We start from the raw sequence: 15,165 nt of genomic DNA, 5'->3' as shown, positions 1-15,165 counted from the left end.
TTACTCATTTATCTACAATTGTTTATTTCACTATTACTTGTATAAATGATGCATTTATCATTGGATGTTACTTGTTTGATATTGCCTTTGTATCTCTGGTACTATGTACTGCTATACATTTATGGCATTGAATTAGCTGTACAAATAGATAGACATGGTATATTTTATAAATTGTTACAACTTTGATTTCACGGTTGAGTACTCTGATGGGAGCTGAAGCCAAGTAATGGCAGGCTAATTTTAACTAATAGAGGATGTTAGACCTCATGGTAGCAGACAGGCTGTGTTTTGGAAGTAATATGCTCGTTGTCATTCAGCTTATCCCATTGACTTTAATGAGATAAGTATCTGACACAGCTTAGAGGTCTGAGGTGCTCAACGGCAAAAATATAAAGGAATGTAGCACTTAGAAGAGCCTTCACTCTACCAATCAGTGGGGTACCAGCTTACAGACCTCCATGAATGATATCTTCTGATTCATATCTCAAAGGAATTCCCTTGAATCACAACACAGAGTCTCTACGATGATAGCCTTGAGAGATCTGGTCATAAAAGATGACCATGTTGAATTAAAAACTTGTCACAGACTAAAGCCAAAACAAAACCATCCAAGCCTCTGAGATGAAACTGCTCTTTCTTACTACTCTACTGCATATGACATTCAGACAATAATTTCAGACATAGGGGGCAAAGGTAGAGCAACATGTGCCCCAAATATTCTTGATGCTTCCAGTTGAAGTGTATTCATGAAAATCTTTACGTCTTCCGGTGTTGAATATTATAGATGGATTAATGCATAAGCAATGCTAGCAACATTTCAATTTTGTAAAAGGTTTCAGTACATACTTCTTACTCAGAGAAAGGAACCCTGACTGTGAATGGGTGCAACCTGACCTAGTGTGGGTGAGTCAGTGTGATCTGGAGAAGAAAAGGACCCCTACAAAATGATTACATCAATCCTACATTTTGCTCAATATATTTAATCAAAATAGCACATAAGAAGTCAAAGCAGATTCTTAGTAAATAAAACTGTATAGTGGAACATTTAGGTTATGTGCCCACACATGCAGCGTTTTTATCTTGTGGTAACCACAAACATGCAGCGTTTTTATCTTTGTGGTGACTACTTTGAGCAGCATTTTTTGCTTAAAAAACGCAGGAGTAAGACCTCTACTGAAGTGAGCCGCGGGATTAGCGCTGACGTCACTCAGGTGATGTGCGGTGACACCGCACATCACCTGACTGAAGTCACCGCTGACCTCGTGGCTCCCTTCAGCCGCTGCCTGATATGCGGTCATAAGTGGAGGACTCCAGTCAGGTGAGGTGCGGTGATAGATAGAGTCCTGCACTTGATACCGCAAATCTGTCCGAGATTGAAGTGAGCGCGAGATCAGTGGTGTCTTCACTCAAAAGATGTGCAGTGATAGCTGAAGTCGCCGCTGATCCCGCAGGGCTCACTTCACTTGCGGCCTGACCCTCACAGCGAGCAGTCATGTTCTATGGCCGCTCGCTTTGATTGTCAAATGTAGCAGAGATGGATGCATCATGGGACCTCGTATGGATTACGTCGGACCTGGAGGGGTGTTTGGGGGGGTTAATAAAGTGTTGAAAGAAGGGGCTTTTTGTGTTTTATTTCAAATAAAGGTTTTTTTGGGTGATTGTGTTTATTTACTTTCACTTACAGCTTAGTGATGAGGGGGTGTCTCATAGATGCCTGCCATCAGTAAGCTAGGACTTAGTGGCAGCTATGAGCTGCTGCCATTAACTCCTTATTACCCCGATTGCCACCAAACCAGGGTAATCGGAATGAACCGGGTAGAGTCCCGGGAATGTCATATCTAATGGATGCGGCAATTCTGGGTGGCTGCCGGCTGATATTTTTAGGCTGTGGGGCTCCCCATAACATGGGGCTCCCCATCCACAGAATACCAGCCCTCAGCCGTGTGGCTTTACCTTGGCTGGTATCAAAATTGGGGGGACCACACGTAATTTTTTTTTAATTATTTTTTTTTTTTACTGCCCGATATAGACCAGCCCACTGGTGGCTGTGATTGGTTGCAGTGAGGCAGCTGTCACTTAGTGTGGGGGCGCATCTGCCTGCAGCCAAGTACAGCAACTGGTGAGCAGGGAAGAAGTGCATATGTTATGAGCCTAATGAGCGTCTGGCTCTCGAAAATGAAAGAGCTGCCACGGTAGCAGTGTGACAGCTGACTGGTGATTGGTGAGTATGTAGCGCTTGCTCCTACCACTTTGAGCCTGATTCTGGTCCCAATAGACTTAATATGGGGAGCAGTATCTGGCTAAATACCAGCCCTTCCAAAACATAGGGACAAAACGCAAAAATAATTGACATGCTGCATCTTTGTGGTCACCACAAAAACGCAGCTAAAAAAACTGCAATGTGCGGACAGTAAAAATGAAATCACATAGACTTTGCTGTGGAATGAGATTCATATAGTGTTTAGAACAAAAACGCACCCAAAAAATGCACAAAAACGCGACAAAAGACGCAGCATGCACACATAGTCTTAAAGAGGAAGGTCAAAACTTTAACATTGATTGCCTATCCTTAGTATAGGTCATCAGTGTCTGATCAGACACCTAACACCCTCGACGATCAGCTGTTTTCGGTGAGATTGCCTGCAGCCTGGGGCTGGAAAGGCTCAGTTCTGGAGCTACTTGGTCCTTTGATAGTGGTTGCACCCGGGTACTGTACATCCGCGTACGAATAGTACCTGGCCGCGGCCACCAACAGAAGATGGAGCATCTCCAGAACTGAGCAGTTTTGTCCACCAGCTGTTGCTGTTGGCACCAAGAGCAGCTGATCGGTGGGGTGTGGGGTATCAGACCCTGGCCGATCAGACATTGATGACCTTATCCTAAGGATAGGAAATCAATGTTAAAGTTGTGGCTAACCTCTTTAAGTTTTGTGATATGTCATTGAAATGCTGAATAGTTTTTTAACACCTTGTACTATTCTTTATGTCTTATAAAAATCATAGATTACCAATGGCTTTGTAGGAGACATTAAGGATGATCATTGCTTACAGAGACTACCAGCAGGTAAAAACGTATGACGTATTGAAAGGTTATTTATACTTAACAGGGTATTGTCATTTCAGACATTTTTATCATATTCACAGGTTTGCCATAAATGTCTAAAACGTGTGGTTCTGACCAAATCTCCAGAGCTAAACTCTATTCACTAGATAGGTGTAGGTCCATAAAGAAGGGGAATGACATTAAAAGGACTCTGTCAGAAGGTTTTTGCTATGAAATCTGACAGCAGCATTATTTACCTGCAGAGAGCCTGATTCTTGAAATGGGTCACTGGACATCTTTGTGCAGTGTTGATATAATTTGTTTTCTCTGCTGTAGATGTAGCTCTACATTATACATTGTCAGTAATCAGTGGTGGTAGCTGGAGTATACAGATTAGCCTGACTCCCTGGCACATAAATCCTAATCTTCTAATGATAATATCCTGCTGATAAAATACTGATTGTATTTAAATCAAAGTGAGCTTCGGAGCAAGTGACACATCCTTGAAATAAGACTCTCTGTCCCTACATTATGCTGCTCTCCGATTAAATAGCATAAAACTGCTGACAGATTCCCATTAATGTCTGAGGTTGAAATACAAATTGTTCAATCATAATTTAAAAATTATCTTTAAGTTAGCACTTGACAAATTTGATGACCTGCTATTTCATTTCCTTAAGATTTTGCAGGTTGCTTACTTTTAAGCTTATCTTTATTAGTGTTAAATTTCATCTATATCTAACTACTAGAGATTGGCAGTTTGATTCATGAGATTGCGGTCCACCGGCTAGATCAGTTGTCTCTGGCTCTACAAATCTCTTACCTTAACATCAAGCGGGGCTACCTGAGAGCTAAGAATACTCCCCGTAATGAATTGCTACAATATAAAAAGAAAACATCTGTGCAGGATCCAAAAATTAGGTTCATCGGTACATACAATGTGGAATGGGAATCTATTCATTTGGTTCTCAAACGTCATTGGCCAGTTCTTAGAACGGACCACATTTTGGCAAATACCTTAACAGACTTACCCCTTATGACCTCTAGGAGGGCACGCAATTTATGTGATATATTGGTTCAAAGCCATTATGTTCCTCCTATTAGAAATCCTTTTGGTAGTAGAGGCCCAATCTATGGCTGTTTTCCATGTGACCACTGTCTCGCTACACCAATGTCCTTCGTTGTACCACATTCCATTCTGCTGATAGCAGACTTTTTTTGAGATTAGACATCACATCTCATGTGGTTCAACACACATGGCATATTTTGCGACATGTGCATGCTCTTTCATCTATGTCGGTCTCACATCCCGTGAGCTCTGAGTACGGGTGAGGGAGCATGTGAGGGATATTGGTGCCACCAAAACAGTGGACGACATTTCACTTCTCAAAATGTTGCCTCGTCACTTCAAATCTTATCATAATTGTGACCGTAGTTCACTTAAAGTGCGAGGTATCGACATGATACATGTTGGCAATAGAGGTGAAAACCTTAAAAAATTGCTTGCCCGTTGTGAATCAAAGTGGATTGCTACATTAGAAACCATCACCCCTAGAGGTCTTAATGAGAATATCAGCTTCTCATCATTTTTATGAAATATGTTTTTTGTTATCCCAGTCTCTCTATTAAGGTTCTTTTCTATTTTTTCTTTTCTTTTTACCTGCCTTTCCTTTCTCCCTTTTTTCCTTCTTTCATTTTTTCTTTTGTATTTTGGATGTGTATTTTAATTATTTCTGCATGCATTGTATATTGTTTGCACATATTGTGTTTTAATTCTTCTCCTAATTTCCCCACAATTTCTTTTTTTATTAGATCTAATACCCATCATTCAACATACATATTGAGACCGAGTACTGCTTTTGATAGACCTTGTATATACAAGTACTGCTTTTCACCTGAGGACACCATTATGCATCACTACATCTCTGGATGAACTGCCGGCTGCAATTGCATTCATTTAAATTACCATGTTTAATGTAGTTATTATTGGCGCCATCGGTTTGTTCCTATCATATGCATACTTATCCAAAGTTCTTTCTGTATCGTGTTCTCTTCACTCTGCTGTTTGTGCGCACGCTCGCACGTTCCCCAGCCACTATCTCTGGCGTCCTTAGGTTTCCTGGGTGTGCGAGGTTGTCATGGATATTCCATGCCGCCCACGCTTGTGTGGAGTGCCTGGACTGCAGGATGTGTGGCATGGGGTGGCGGTGATCGTGTGCGCATGCACCGCTATAACAGTGAGATGATATGTCTGTCATGCACTTACAAGCCGCCTCGTTACCACCCAGGTTGTTTGTATTAACTTATTGGGCGGCCGATTTAAAGCAGTCCACAGCACATCCTGGTACTATGGTCTTTTCTTCCCCCAAATGAAGCTGTTGTTACCACACTTATGTGAAACGTACGTAGGGGTATTCAGTTCCCAGGGTTATATCCATGCTGAGAGTGCTGCCTGTGGATCTTGACGATATACTATACTGGTATGTTTATCCGGCTTACGTTAGCATGTGTATTATGGGCACTTTAGCTCTTTAAACATCCAGTTCTAGTTTACCCTATTTATTTGCACAGGCACTTTTGGAATATTTTTCCAATCCATCTTTGCACCTTATTCTCCTATAGTGGCTTATTGCAATACCCTGTTAATGTGAATTTATGCACTCATGTTTTACTCTGTCACTAGGTTATTTCCCTGTGTATTCTCTTGCATTTTTCTTTGACCATAATCGTTTTTAATTGCCACAGTATTTCTATTTTCAATAAATATTTTGCAGCACTATTACTCCTTTTCTTCTCTTTTTGTATCTGTGCATGGAGTATGTTTCCTACTCCTCTGATTTGACATCTTTTTAGAGGGGCACATATGTTTTAATCCATATGGATATCGCTATTTAAATCTCTTACCTTTCGAGAAACTCATCAGGACTTTAGATTAGCTGGACTAACGTGGCGTCATCATTGGTGTGACGCACAGATAATATTGTGCTAGCTTGGCTAATCAAAAGCTGTGTTGAGGATCCTGTAGGGATCTGCTGAGCTCCAGTCTAGCGGCAAGAAACTATTGACTAGACTGATGATCCGGTATCCCATGAATCCGTCTTCCCTTTTATGACTACAGTGCACCTACAGTGTCCACAGAAAGTGTTGGGTAGTCTAAGAAACACCTTCCGTCTTATTATTGGTGGAGGCTAATGCAATCTCCTGCCCCCTAGAGCTCAGCTGTTGTATAGAACCACAAATCAGAGGCTCACATGGAAGTAAATGCATGGAGAACTGGTTTTTATTACAGTAAGAACAAATAAGTCTAAAACATAAAATACTAAACCACCAGTGACAAAGGTAAGTGTTGAACTTAAATTATGGGAATCTGGAGGATTGCTTTAAGTGCAAATCCAATACTATTTTTTAAAGGGGTTTTCCTCTTTGACACATTTATGACATAACGACATCAGAGTCCTCACATTTCCACAGAAGAAGGTTTCTGAATTACAGGCAGAGCAAATATTTTGAAAAATAAGGTGGATTTTCCAATAGTCTACTTGAAAATACAGTAAAACATGAAAGCAATTACTGCCTTGTTTGTTCACAATTTAACATATTATAGATAATCAAAAATAGTCCAGTTTTCTCGCCAAGAATGTGAAATGAGTAAATATCAGAAAACACGATTTACAGGAGGCTAATCTTGCAGAAGATTTGATATATTTATTTATGTACTGGAATTTGTGAAGCTGAAATTGCAGTGCAATGGGTTAATCCTAAAAGATCTGCGGGTCCCTGAGTATTTCCAGAGCACCTCCATGGTTGATTGACGGGAGATATTTGCGATGCATATTAAAAATAAACAAGGACAAGACCCTTCTGAAGGCAGCTTGTAAGATTTGGTACAGGGCGGCCTGCTTGATAGGCAGCAGTAAGATGCTACATTTCTTATTCAGAGACAGATGCTTCTGTGTCATTTCAATGACCTCTCTGCTTTTGGCTAAGTAAAACTTTACTGAGTGAAGGTTCGTCTAGGTACTGTATGATGTCTAATGTCTCAGCATAAACCTATAATGTTCAGTAATTCAATAAAGACACCCTCTAAAAAGTTGGCATAGAAAAGTGACCGTGTCGGCTTATCCTCATCTTAAGACGTCTTTTTCTATCGTTGGATCTCGGATACATTATTAACAGCTGTAGAGTTCTATCAACAGGCGACTATGGTAATTAAAACAGCACCGAGGAAAAGATGGCTTGCAGCACAATTAATTCACTCAAAAATAATAACAATAATTCATTGTAATGTACACCAGATGTCTGATACACCTGTTCCTTCTGCTAATGTGGGATGATCATCTTGAATGGCGGCTAGGCCTGTTAAACCAAAAATCTAAACATAGCTACTTGTCCTTAAATGTTACTCATAAAACTAATGAGTAATAACATAGCGCCCTATCTAGAGGTAATGTTTTTTCAGCTATATAAACTAAACATTTAGAAGGAATCCCATACTAATATACAATATAGTGTGAGAAGAGAAATTATTAATAGACACACCTTTAAAGGTGAAGAATACCTGCGTAATCAATTTAGGACACTGGTAAAATTTAAACTAAGACTTCCCGCAGCCTCAGCTTTACAACGATGTCAGAGCCACTGTTCTGGGATGGTGAGGTGACATTGATGTGTCATATGCCTGCTGCCAACGAGTGACCACTGTTTAGCTTCATCTCATCAATGTTCCATCAAGACCCACATCCACCAAGACAAATTAGTGACGGTTATAGCTAAAGAATGGCTGCTCGTTGACTGCAGTAATCACCCTCAGAGAATAGCAGTAATAACTATTTGAGAAAGGTTTGAGGATACAACCCAAAATGCGTGATGCAAGCCAAAACGCATCATTGTATTTGTGACTGCTAACTTTAAGACAATAAACTTTGGAAGAAGAGGTAAAGAAATCTGAGTGCCGATATCGTGTTATTACTGATATTTGGGATGCCACTCTATGATAAGAGCACCACTATCTAAAAGGAAGTGCCCACCTGGACTGTTCTTATGAGGACCTCCAAGAATAGTGGGGCAACACTAGGCACTGCTGTGGGAGATGAATATCTATTGTTTTATTTTAATTTGTGTGGGCAACCGCTTTAAGTTTCCAAGTCTTTTTTTAAGACTTTTAAGGACATGTGTGTAAAGGTGTGAACAGCCTCTTTAATTTTCCAAGTCTTTCTCTAAAGCTGGTGTCACACATAATGACAACAACAACGACAACGACAACGACAAAGACAATAAACTTTGGAAGAAGAGGTAAAGAAATCTGAGTGCCGATATCGTGTTATTACTGATATTTGGGATGCCACTCTATGATAAGAGCACCACTATCTAAAAGGAAGTGCCCACCTGGACTGTTCTTATGAGGACCTCCAAGAATAGTGGGGCAACACTAGGCACTGCTGTGGGAGATGAATATCTATTGTTTTATTTTAATTTGTGTGGACAACCGCTTTAAGTTTCCAAGTCTTTTTTTAAGACTTTTAAGGACATGTGTGTAAAGGTGTGAACAGCCTCTTTAATTTTCCAAGTCTTTCTCTAAAGCTGGTGTCACACATAATGACAACGACAACGACAACGACAAAGACAATAAACTTTGGAAGAAGAGGTAAAGAAATCTGAGTGCCGATATCGTGTTATTACTGATATTTGGGATGCCACTCTATGATAAGAGCACCACTATCTAAAAGGAAGTGCCCACCTGGACTGTTCTTATGAGGACCTCCAAGAATAGTGGGGCAACACTAGGCACTGCTGTGGGAGATGAATATCTATTGTTTTATTTTAATTTGTGTGGACAACCGCTTTAAGTTTCCAAGTCTTTTTTTAAGACTTTTAAGGACATGTGTGTAAAGGTGTGAACAACCTCTTTAATTTTCCAAGTCTTTCTCTAAAGCTGGTGTCACACATAACGACAACGACATCGCTGTTACGTCACCATTTTCTGTGACGTAACAGCGACCTTGTAAGTCGCTGTTATGATCGCTGCTTAGCTGTCAAACACAGCGACGCAGCAGCGATCATAACGTCGCTACATGTGCAGAGAGCAGGGAGCCGCGCACACTGCTTAGCGCTGGCTCCTTGCTCTCCTAGCTACAGTACACATTGGGTTAATTAACCCGATGTGTACTGCAGCTACATGTGCACAGAGCAGGATCCGGCACTAGCAGCAAGAGCGGTGGAGGCTGGTAACGAAGGTAAATATCGGGTAACCAGGGAAAGGTCTTCCCTTGGTTACCTGATGTTTACAGTGGTTACAGCTTTCCGCAGCTGCCAGATGCCGGCTCCTGCTCCCTGCTCGCTTCATTTCGTCGCTCTCTCGCTGTCACACACAGCGATGTGTGCATCACAGCGGGAGAGCGACGATGAAAAAATGAAGCAGAACAGTCAGCAACGAGCAACGACCTCACAGCAGGGGCCAGCTCGTTGCTGGATGTCACACACAGCGACAGCAACGGGACGTCGCTGCAACGTCACAGAAAATGGTGACGTAGCAGCGATGTCGTTGTCGTCGTCGCTGTGTGTGACACCACCTTAAGCCTTTTAAGGAAATTTTCATGCTGAGAATCATCAAGAATCAAGCAGAGATGTGCATGTTCAGCCTTTGTTCCTTTAATTGTCTATGGAACTGCTGGAAACCCGAGCACAGCACTTTGCTATATCCTGCAGTCTAAGTGACAACAAGGCTGAGTGGTTGGACCCGATGGCCCTTGAAGTCCCTTCCAGCTCTACCATTCTATGATTCTATGAGTATGGGCACCTCACCTACTTTCAAAGTAACTCTCTCAGAAGTTTAGGAATCCCATTCTCTGGATTCTTGAGAGTAACAGAGGTCAGCAATGTATTCCCATCGAAAGGGGATAAATTATGATTTTTGGGGAAACCACTTTGAAGGATCTTTACACCTCTCATCCAATAGTATACTGTTTCACTATAGATAAAGAAGGACACAAATCCTTCCACTTTATAAACATAACCTTTTTGCATGGTTTGTACAGATGCAGTTTTTTGACCATCAGCAGTTTGGTGTGTATTAGGGGGGCACTTCTGTTAATTATTTTCTTGATTAAAGGATTAAAGTCTTTCTACTTGGTGAATGTAAAGGCCCAGTCACACTAAACAACTTACCAGCGATCCCAACAACAATACAACCTGATAGGGATCGCTGGTAAGTTGCTAGGAGGTCGCTGGTGAGATGTCACACTAAGCGACGCTCCAGCGATCCCACCAGCAACCTGCCCTGGCAGGGATCGCTGGAGCGTCGTGGAAGCATGCTGCGCTTGGTAACTAAGGTAAATATCGGGTAACCAACCCGATATTTACCTTGGTTACCAACGCACACCACTTAGCGCTGGCTCCCTGCTCTCCTAGCCACAGTACACATCGGGTTAATTACCCGATGTGTACTGCAGCTACATGTGCAGAGAGCAGGGAGCCGTGCACACTGCTTAGCGTTGGCTCCCTGCACTCCTAGCTACAGTACACATCGGGTTAATTACCCAATGTGTACTGCAGCTACATGTGCACAGAGCAGGAGTCGGCACTGACAGCTGAGAGCGGCGGACACTGGTGACGAAGGTAAATATCGGGTAACCAAGGGAAGGGCTTCTTGGTTACCCGATGTTTACTGTGGTTACCAGCGTCCGCAGAAGCCGTCTCCTGCTGCCTGCACATTCAGTTGTTGCTCTGTCGCTGTCACACACAGCGATGTGTGCTTCACAGTGGGGGAGCAACGACTAAAAAATGGCCCAGGACATTCAGCAACAACCAACGACCTCACAGCAAGGGCCAGCTTGTTGCTGGATGTCACACTAAGCAACATCGCTAGCAAGTTGTGCATCAGCAGCGATGTTGCTAGCGATGTTGCTTAGTGTGACGGTACCTTAAGTTTCACGCAGACCAATTCTGTCAATGGAAACTCCCTGCAAACAAAATGTGTTTGGTCTGATCCCGCAGTCATGTATTTCTTCACTATTACTTCTTGCTAGTGTACAGAAGTGGTAATGGCTGCAGGATCAGATCACAGAAGGTTTTTTTGTAATACAGCAGGCCATCATAAACACATATAGGTCTGAATTAGAGCTGTATATACAAAATTGTGCATAATTTTTCCAAAAGGAATCCTGTCAGCAGGATTTCACATCAAAATCTATTTTATGGACATGTAGCGACAAGTCCAGTAATCATTGGTTTACATGGACAGTCCGTTCCTTTGTTACTAATTAGGGATGATCGAATACCTTAAATATTCGGCTTCGTGAATATTTTCCGAATACCTTGCCACTAATCAACTATTTGATGCACAATGTAAGTCTATGGGAAGCTCGAATAGTACCGGATAGTTGTTATTCGGGTTTCCCATATACTTACATTGCACATTGAATATTTGCGAATAGCGGCGAGGTATTCAGAAAATGTTCGCAAAGTCGAATAATCGAAGTATTCGATCATCCCTATTACGAATATATCAGCATTTGAATTGGTATGTAAATGAGGTTGCTGCACTGAATCCTCTGTCACTCCAGCTATTTTCCCCACTCAAGACAACCTCCTCCTGCTTTACTTGCGACTTTTTTGCTTGAAGTCATTCAGCATAGAGGCAGGCAGTCAGTCAAGTAGGAGGGATAAGGTTGTGCTGATGAAGAATAGAGCTGGAGTGACAGAGCGTTCTGATCTTCTGTATCCATTTGCATATCTATTCAAATGCTGATTTCTCACTAATGTATAAATGGATTGGCCATGTAGAGGTAGTGCTAGACTTACGCTTGATAGAGCTACATGAACATATAAATAGTTTAGGCTGAAATCCTGATGATATATTCCCTTTAAATGCCCACAAGTAGAAGAACATGGCAAAGAATGATTTCCCAGTGATGCATGAAAAGTAATTACGCAAATAAATATACACAGTTCAGACTATAGTGTAGAACAGATTAAAGACATACGGCAATAATGAACAGAAAATATGAATATTAATTGTAGAATACTTTCTTGAAACAATCTCAGCCCTGAGTATTTTAATTTCACACAGGTCTGACCTTCATACGTAGAGCGGAACCCTTGAGCACTGACTGCGTAGTCCGACACCATCCACAAAGTTAGGCGGTTTCCACTACTGACAATTGGAGCTGGAAGATGAAAACCTGTTAACCTGCGAAATGAAATAAGACAAAAGAATTAACATTTTAAGCCATGACCAAAAGAGAGAATTGTAAATTCTTTGCTAGCATATAAACCAAATTTTATGGCAGATTTCCCACCTGTCTTTTCAATTTTATTAATACTATAAACCTTCAGATGACTGGCTTGCTTATAATATTATCTTTATTTTAGGCTTAATACGCTCTCATTTTCCACATTATATTATGTGCAGAATTAAAATACGAGTCAAGTTACTCATTCACATATGGTAAACGTTCTTTAAAGGAGAAGTGCCACCTCTTACGAAAATCACAGCATTGTTATTATTATTATTATTATTATTATTATTATTATTACTATTATTATGCATCTAATGCTATGCTTCATTGCTGAGTGTGGCATTTCTTTTCTATAGAGTTCAATGCAACAAAATAATTATTTTTGAATGTTCGTAATGGAAAACATGTATAATGAAATTATTCCAGAAGCTAAAGACATACTGTTTTTACCTTCTTGTAGAATGGGTTACTGACCCAATATAAATACCTATTTACTATTTTGCAATTCTGTTAAAATGATATGCCATTTAGAATTAATGAGAAATTCTAGTCATAGTAAATGTATCTACACAATGTGAAATATTTCTTCTGGTAAACTAATAAAATAGGCAGGAACACTCCCGGAGGTATCTGTACAATCCAGAAGGCACCAGAACTTCATCAAACAGTCCAAATGTTTAGCTATACATAGATAAAGGCTAGAACTAGCAGCGAAGCAATATGATATCAATCACAGATGATATATAGGGATATTTACTAATTTATTCAATTATCTGCACCAGTTTTCTGCTTAAAAAATTAGCAATCTTTTTTGAGGTCACACTCCACTTTTTAACAGTAGGGGTGAAAGGTCATGTCACGGCAGAATGTGGCTTAAAATATTAACTATAATTTACTTGAGAAATTGGCATAAATTAAAGGAACTATCTCTATAGCCATTAGCTGGAGCAGATTTTAGTTCATAGCATATGGCCAGCCTAAGGTGTGCTAAATGTGCTTAATAAATTAGGGGCGTTTTACACCATAAGGCTGAAGTACGAAGTATCAGCCTTATTAAATGTCACCCATACTGTATTATAGCCTCCATCGGGGGTCGGTCTGGCTTTTTACCAATGATGCTGTGTTAGTGCAGCTGTCATCAAACACAGTAGCGTATTTCTGTTATCAAAATGGCAGCTGATGGATGAGCATGTGACCAGATCAGTCCGTCAGCCTCATCCAACCAAAAAACAGCTCACATTGGAAAGCTGGTTTTCTATTGGATGAGACTGATGGACAGGTTTGGTCACATGCTCCTCCCCCAGCAGCCATTTTCTGAACAGGAGGGTTGTGCGGTCTGTAAGGAAAGTTACTCTACTCAGTGGAGGAGAATACCTGTAATACTTATATATCATGTATCTGTGACACCCTGGCCTATCAGTTCATCAAAGGGTATTGTGCAACCTGCCCTTTTGCACAGTATCCGCATCCTCCTTGGTTACGGATCCCTGTTCTTTGGTGTTGCTAAGATCAGAGCCAATCAAAACCCTAGGAACACTTTGCACCACACCCACCAGACACACCATTGGAGGGCCTGAAGGAAATAGGGCCAGAAGAGAGAGGAGGTCAGGAGCTGGGCTCCTTGGAGAATACTAGGTGGCAGATCATGGTCTGGGCCTGGTAGGATCTGGAACCCCAGTCGCAGGGGATCATGTCAAGGGGCACGGATCTACCGAGGAGGTAGGGTAGGCAGGGTACGCGGACCCTAGGCCAGGAAGTAGCTTCACGCATCCTGGTAATTTACCCGACGGGGGTGAAGTCTTCAAGATTCATCCCTCACCCGCTCCAAAATTGGCGTACTAGCGCAATGAGGGGATAGGACTTTCCCAAAACACAGTCCATCAAATCCCAAGCGTGAACCCTGAGAGCAAGCTCACTCCGTTAGCCATATGGGTGAGCGGGTCCTGACTAGTTCCACACTACAGGGTCCAAACAGTGAAGAAGGTGCCACGGAATAGGTCACAGGCTAACAAGCAATACCAAGGGCATGGCTCCCTCCTTGCTGCAGCGGTGCTCATAATTCTGGTTTACAAACTGTCGGTGTCAGTATTCTTGGACTGAGTGGGTACGCAGAAAACCCTTTCCTCCCCAATGGCACCCCTTCACTGCCATCACCGGGCCCCGAGGCACAACCCCCTACCCACAGAGGGGTTAATACCGTGCTGCCATACCACCGCCACCGGGCGCTCCCAACAGCAGTGGTGGTACTCCAACTTACCACGCACCGGGGGGGGCGTCACGAGCTTCCAACTCCCCTGTACATAATTTCCCCCTTTTCACTTCGAGTGTCGCATGACCCCACTCCCGGGTACGGAAACCCTCGAGCCACTGCGGTTCCGGATCCGAGCGGCTCGGCCGCTGACACGGGGGCGGTACATATCCATTCAAAGTAAATTGACTGGATATGTTTATCAAAATAAAGTAGCCAACCCCTATATTTGTGAATTGAAAGGTACTCTGTCAGCAGGTTTCTGCTTTGTAATCTGAGGCCCTGCGGCTCTTATTACAATGTTTGCTTTTGTTTACCTGCAATGTTAGTATTAGTGGGTCTGAAGAGCACATGAGCTGTAGTCCGACTCCGCCCCCTTCTGTGATTAGCAGCTTCTGTCTATGGAAATGTACACTGAGAGCTTGGCATGGGCGAGAGCAGCTGTACGGGCTCTGCTACGTGCTAAATTGAAAATTTTGGATTGTGTAAAAAATGGCTGCACCCAGTAAACTAAGTCATACATTGTTGGATTTAGGATCTCTCTGCCTACATTATGCTTCTCTCACCTGAGATGGCAAAAACCTGTTGTCAGATTCCCTTTAACAATTTCTATTAGCCAGGACTCTTTTGAAAAGTGTC

The 15,165-nt window shown here is 42.0% G+C and overlaps 1 protein-coding gene across 3 annotated transcripts in view; it reads right to left on the bottom strand.

Moving 5' to 3' along the window:
- CSMD2 (CUB and Sushi multiple domains 2) overlaps positions 1 to 15,165 on the bottom strand; it is a 1,639,331-nt gene that overhangs the window by 1,273,239 nt on the left and 350,927 nt on the right. For all 3 annotated transcript variants that reach the window (XM_075336114.1, XM_075336115.1, XM_075336117.1), the window contains exon 3: positions 12,117 to 12,229. In XM_075336114.1, the coding sequence (XP_075192229.1) occupies positions 12,117 to 12,229 (113 nt within the window). The remainder of the gene's footprint in view (positions 1 to 12,116; positions 12,230 to 15,165) is intronic.

This window comes from Anomaloglossus baeobatrachus, chromosome 2 (genome assembly GCF_048569485.1).
Source record: "Anomaloglossus baeobatrachus isolate aAnoBae1 chromosome 2, aAnoBae1.hap1, whole genome shotgun sequence".
Taxonomy (NCBI): domain Eukaryota; kingdom Metazoa; phylum Chordata; class Amphibia; order Anura; family Aromobatidae; genus Anomaloglossus; species Anomaloglossus baeobatrachus.
The sequence above is the reverse complement of the archived record's forward strand: the minus strand, read 5'-3'. Positions and strand labels throughout refer to the sequence as shown.